At 58.4% G+C, this 5314-nt stretch overlaps 1 protein-coding gene across 3 annotated transcripts in view; it reads right to left on the bottom strand.

The window, feature by feature from the left end:
* LOC103624651 (prominin-1-A) overlaps positions 1-5314 on the bottom strand; it is an 11238-nt gene that overhangs the window by 1254 nt on the left and 4670 nt on the right. For all 3 annotated transcript variants that reach the window (XM_017726114.1, XM_017726115.1, XM_017726116.1), the window contains 16 exons: positions 5220-5290; positions 5060-5134; positions 4696-4759; positions 4308-4467; positions 3909-4061; positions 3309-3432; positions 3060-3151; positions 2750-2834; positions 2498-2641; positions 2186-2257; positions 1905-1994; positions 1737-1790; positions 1352-1432; positions 976-1044; positions 790-879; positions 412-524 (listed from right to left, as the gene is read on the bottom strand). In XM_017726114.1, coding sequence (XP_017581603.1) covers positions 412-524; positions 790-879; positions 976-1044; positions 1352-1432; positions 1737-1790; positions 1905-1994; positions 2186-2257; positions 2498-2641; positions 2750-2834; positions 3060-3151; positions 3309-3432; positions 3909-4061; positions 4308-4467; positions 4696-4759; positions 5060-5134; positions 5220-5290 — 1537 coding nt within the window. The remainder of the gene's footprint in view (positions 1-411; positions 525-789; positions 880-975; positions 1045-1351; positions 1433-1736; positions 1791-1904; positions 1995-2185; positions 2258-2497; positions 2642-2749; positions 2835-3059; positions 3152-3308; positions 3433-3908; positions 4062-4307; positions 4468-4695; positions 4760-5059; positions 5135-5219; positions 5291-5314) is intronic.

The following is a 5314-nucleotide window of genomic DNA, read 5'->3' as shown; positions in this document are numbered from 1 at the left end:
CAGCCACAGGCATGTGAGCAAGCACCGCACCCTCGTAGCAATGCCACCAACCACGCAGCACATTGCATTCTGCACTGCATCCAGCTGTGCTCCCATGCCAGTGCTCCAGCACAAAAATGGTGCTAAACAGAGTGAGTCAGGTGGTGGACTTGAGCCAGGCTGGGGCTGCAGCCCTGCCAGGCTCCTTCCTCCAAAGGGGATGCACCTTTGTCTGCCCAAAGGGGAGGTTCAAAGTAGGCAGAGAAAAGCTCTTCAGAACATCTCCATCCTCAAAAGCTAAGGGCTCCAAGCCACGTCTCAGGTCCTCCCCAGCCCACGTTACTTTAGCATCAGCCCCACAGGACATGAAGGGACAGATGGCAGGGGGACCCTACACCTAGTGTGGTCACAGGGGGTGGGGCTGCTCCTCACCTGTACACATCAGCAATATCCATGCGGCGGTAGAACTTGGCAAGTCTGACGGCCAGGATGATGCTGGGCAGCAGGAACAAGGTGCACCAGCCCAGGCTGAACCAGAAAGCATTCTGTGTAGAGTGGAGGAAGAGCCATTAGGCCCAGATAGCAACTGGGAGCATCTCTTTTGCTCCCAGGGCTCCCCAGTAACCACCCACTCCTTCTCAGAGCCTGGCCTTTGCTCTTAGCCATAGCAATTTGCTGGGGAGAAGCTGAGCACTGCTTCCTGTGCATCCCTCATCCTTCCCTGCATCCCTCATCCTGTGCACGAGGACAAGAGGACCTCACTGCCACCCCACACACGTGTGTCACTCTACACATGGCTGCCCCACTCACCACAGAGTCCATGATGTAGTCACAGCCAATGACCTCCACATTATCCAAGGACTGAGCTATGGGCTTGCAACGTGCCACATCTTCTGTCAGCTGGGGACATGGTGGGGACAGCATATATCAGCATCCACAAAGCCCTGCAGCTCATCCTCCCTTTCTCTCCACCTCACTGAGGAAGGCTCAGCTTACCCTGCTCTTAGCCCATGAAATATAGGTCTCAAAGAAATCCAACAGCTGCTCCAGGAAGGCCCACGTCTCCTGGAGGGGTAAGCACAGAGTGGAGATGCTGCACCACCAGCCCCCTCCATGGCCCATGTCCCCTCCATGTCAGGATCAGGGCTCTCAGACCACCTCAGCCCAGCAGCAATAGGGCTCAATGCTTCACCCCACCCCAGTCCCTTGCCAGAAATGCCATAAGGGAAGGGGGCACCCAGGGATACAGGAGATGCCCAGGGAAGGCAGGCAGGATGAGCAGCCAGGAAAGGTTTGGCTTCCCTGCACAGAGGGAAGTCTTGGTGAGGGAGTCCGGTCTGTGTGGCCTGGCAGCAGGGTAAGGCAAGCTCACGTTCTTGATGATGTTTGGTGTCTCCCTCTCCAGGAACTCCTGAGTTTTGCTGGCTTTGTCTAGTGCAGCTGTTGTCTGTCCCTGAGATGAAAGATGCTCTCAGCAGCGTGATCTAAGTGGGGTCCCTGCACTTCACCGACCCTGCACAGCAGCAATCCCTGGGGCACAGCCTCTCTGAGCTGGGGTGTTCCCAGTAGTCACACGCTGGTAGTGCCAAGTACCTCAGGTGGAGGGAGCCCGCACTTGGCAGGGTCTGTGGCCTCCCTCCCTCTACCCCATGAGCAGCCCCTGCAGCACATGAAGAGTCCCAGCAGCCACCAGCCCCCCAGACTGCAGGACCTCGAGGGTGCCCCAGACTGGCGTGCATTCCCTTTGTGCAGCTTACCTCTAGCTGGGCAGCCCCAGTCTGCACTAAGTGGATGTTCTCCTTCAGACTTTGCTGCGGACAGAGAAAGGGGGGTCAGAGGTGCAGACCCCACAGCTCAGACAAGACCCTGCCAGCAGGCTCTGAGCCCAACCCAGCATCCCCAGGACGTCCCCCAGCATCACTCACCAGTGGTCCAGAGAAGCTGGCCTGCATGTCCTTGTCCAGCTCCCTCAGTTTGCTAGCTTCATCTTCCAGGTCCTTCTTCACATCTGTGCCCTGGAAGAGCCGCAGTCAGCAGTGCCCAGCTCTGTGCCCCACCACAGCCAGCTGATGGGCCAGGCTGGGGAAAAGAGCTGGGCGAGAGTGAAGGGGCTCCCCTCAACACCCAGGCAGGCACAGAGGAGACCTTGCAACCAGTGGCTTTGGGGACAGGGTGGCCACGACCCTGCGGTGTCATGGTCTCTCACCACTTTTTCTGCCAGCTGCTCCAACTCTGCAGCCAGATCCAGGAGGCTTCCCTGTGTCATATTCCGATCCAGCTGGAAAAGGCAGAGATAGAGCTATGAGAATGAGGAATGCGGCTCATGAGGGGAGCCATACCCCTTCTTTGTGGGGCAGAGTGGAGCCAGGGCCTTGCAGGCAGAGGATGTGCCCTGTTACCCTAAAGGGTTACACAGATGGCAGAGGACTCCCACAGCAGCAAAAAGGACAGAGCAGTGGACCTCCTCAACCCACATCCACCCCACCCCAATCCCAACACGAGGCTGCACCCAGAACACCTGCTCCAGGGTGAGGGTGAAGTTGGGGGGCTGTGCTGCCCGACTGGCATTCAGCAGCAGGTCTTTCTGGCTCTGGCTGAGCAGGGAGATGGGGCTGAGGGTGATGTTCATCTTCTCAAAAGCTGTGGAGATGTTTCCTGTGTACTGTCAGAGCACAGGGGGCCGTGATGGGACATGTGCTGGCCCGTCACTGTCCCCTCAGCCCTGGGTTTGGATCCCTGCCCTCAAGACCCTGGTACCCCCCATGCTCACCTGGCTGATATTCAAGAGCTCATCCAGGGGCACACTCTGGTCCAAGTGCAGAGTTTGCCACAGGGAAGCATCTTGCTGGCACTGCCTGCAGGATGGGGGCACAAGGTTGAAAACAGGGCAGGTAAGGGCCACCCCCTCCCAAGAGCATGTCCTCACCTGTGCAGGTAGGTTACATCTTGCTCCTTCCCTGTGATCAGTGCCTACCCACAGCCAGGGCAGGTAGGGCAAGCTGCCCTGCTCCTGGAGAGCATCTGAGGGCATTGAGCAGCTCTACTCCCCCCAAAGACACAGTGTCAGGCCTGGGACCTACCTGTATATCTCTGAGAAGTTTGCTGTGTTACCCTCCAGGCCCAGCAGCTCTGAAAGACTGAAGCCAGGGATCAGGCCAGGGGTGTCCAGGAGCTAAGAGCAAGGAAAGAGATGGAGAAACTAGACATAGTGCATGGCAGGACAGCTTGGAAGAGCATCCCAAATGGCCAGTGCTTCCTCTGCTCCACCAGCAGCCCTCATTTAGGCACCAGTGGCTCCAGGCAGGGTTGTCTCCCCACAGCAAGCTTACCTGGAAGAACTGCTGGTTGTGCCAGGACTCACAAAAGAACATGTAAGTGTTCCCCCCCAGCACAAAGATGATCGTCACCAGCAGCATGAGCAGCCAGGAGAAGATGAAACTGAAGCCAACCCCTCTGCCAGGACAGAAATGCCATCAGCACCACAGCCCTGTGGCCCAGCACTGATGCTGGCATTGCCCCCAGCTCACAGAGCCCAGGGGCTGCACACCCCTCACCCCCTACAATTGCAGGAACACCACCCGTCCCACAAACATGTCTCTGTTCTGCCTTCAGCCCCCAGAGCATGACCAGGCTCTACCCTGGAGCTTGAATTCCAGAATAGCTTCCCACAGCTTTACAAGCCAGCACTCCCCTACAGAGCTGCAGGACCACGCACACACTGCCAGCCCTCGCTGTCATGGGCAAACGGGCCCCCCTCGAATGCCTCTCACCAGCACCTTGTTTTACCTTCAATTTACCACCTACATGGGGAGTCACCATGGGGCAGGCCATTAGGCTGCAGTAATGTGATGATTTAGGAGCTTGAGCATTCCCAGGCCAGCCCATCCCACCCATCCCACACATGTCCTTGGCAGCCACTTGAGCCTCACGCCATGAAGAAGTTCCCGCCAGCATTGGAGAGGCTGCTGGGCTGTGTGGGCAGCACGCCTTCCTTCAGCCCCAGGGGCCCCAGCAGCAGCCCAAAAACGTTGCAGAGGACCACCAGCAGCACCGTGCAGCACAGGAGGGCACACACGATCAGCCTGGGAGAAGACAAAAGGGCAGGAGTCAGGCAGCAGGACCTGGGACCCCAGCAGCCAGCCCACCAGCTGCTTCCATGGGGAGGAAAAAAGGTCCCAGGCCCCACAACAAGGAAGGGGCATGTGTAGCTCTGACTACCCTGCACCCACAAGCCCACCACCCAGCAAGCCCCCACCTCCAGCAACTGGAGGAGCAGGAGCCTTAAAACTCTCCAGACAACGGAGCTGGGGACACAGCCCCTCACCCACCTGAGCCCGTCCCAGGCAATGATTGGCTCCCTGTACTCCTCCAGCACCGATGTGGCATTGTTCAGAAAGGCCCCAACTTTCTCCTCCACATCCAGGAGTGGCAGCTCTTCCTGCAATCTTCTGATCTCCTGCCTGATGAGGCCCAGCTGGTCCTGGCTCTCTGCAAGGAAAGGGAATACACTGGCACTGCGAGCTGCTGCCCAGGTCCTGCAGGGCAGCGGGGACTCAGAAAGGATAGGAAAGGGGCAGTCATGGCCAAGGATGACATTGGCATCATGGCACCTGGGGACAGACAGGGCTGCAGGAAAGACCTCCGGGAAAGAATGGCTTGAAAACAGAGGAGGGAGCCCTAGGAGAGGGAGAAATCAGCACACAAAGCCCTGCTTACTTGCCACCACTTCCTGGGACTGCTCTTGCACCTTGTCAGAGATGGTGTTCAGCGTTCCGTTAACCTGCATCCAGGGGAGCACAGCATACAACTAACTTCCCTGCCTGCAATCCAGAGCTGAGCAGCACATCCCCTTGCCCCAGATCCTAGTAGTACAGGACAGCCAGGCTCGCCACAGCACCCAGTCCACCCTACCAGTGTGCAGGGATGGTTGGGACAGCACGCAGGCCTCTAGCCAGCCCTTCCCTCCATGTCACACACTGAATTCCTGATAGAGCTCCTCCCGACCCACTCCCTGTCAGCACAGCCCCAGCAGTTGCAGAAGCACCCAGCTTTGTGCCTAGGTGAAGGTGACACCCCTTACCTCCTCTAAATCAGTCTCTATGCTGGAGTTAGAGACCTCACGCAGTGCCTCCAGCTGCTGCTCCACACCAGGGATCTGCGGGAAGAGCCTGGGGTGAGGGAGCTGTTGGGGCTGGGGTAGGGGCTGTTGGGGCCCCTCACCTGCACCCTGCCCCTCTCACTGTGCTGAAGTTGGCAGTGAAGGCGAGCCCGTCCAGGGACACTTGGCTGCAGGGCTGGCCACACCGCTGCAAGGGGTGGGTTGCGCTGCACCCCC

This window comes from Corvus brachyrhynchos, unplaced genomic scaffold, assembly GCF_000691975.1.
Source record: "Corvus brachyrhynchos isolate BGI_N302 unplaced genomic scaffold, ASM69197v1 scaffold61, whole genome shotgun sequence".
Classification (NCBI taxonomy): Eukaryota; Metazoa; Chordata; class Aves; order Passeriformes; family Corvidae; genus Corvus; species Corvus brachyrhynchos.
This window is presented reverse-complemented; position numbering and strand designations above follow the sequence as displayed.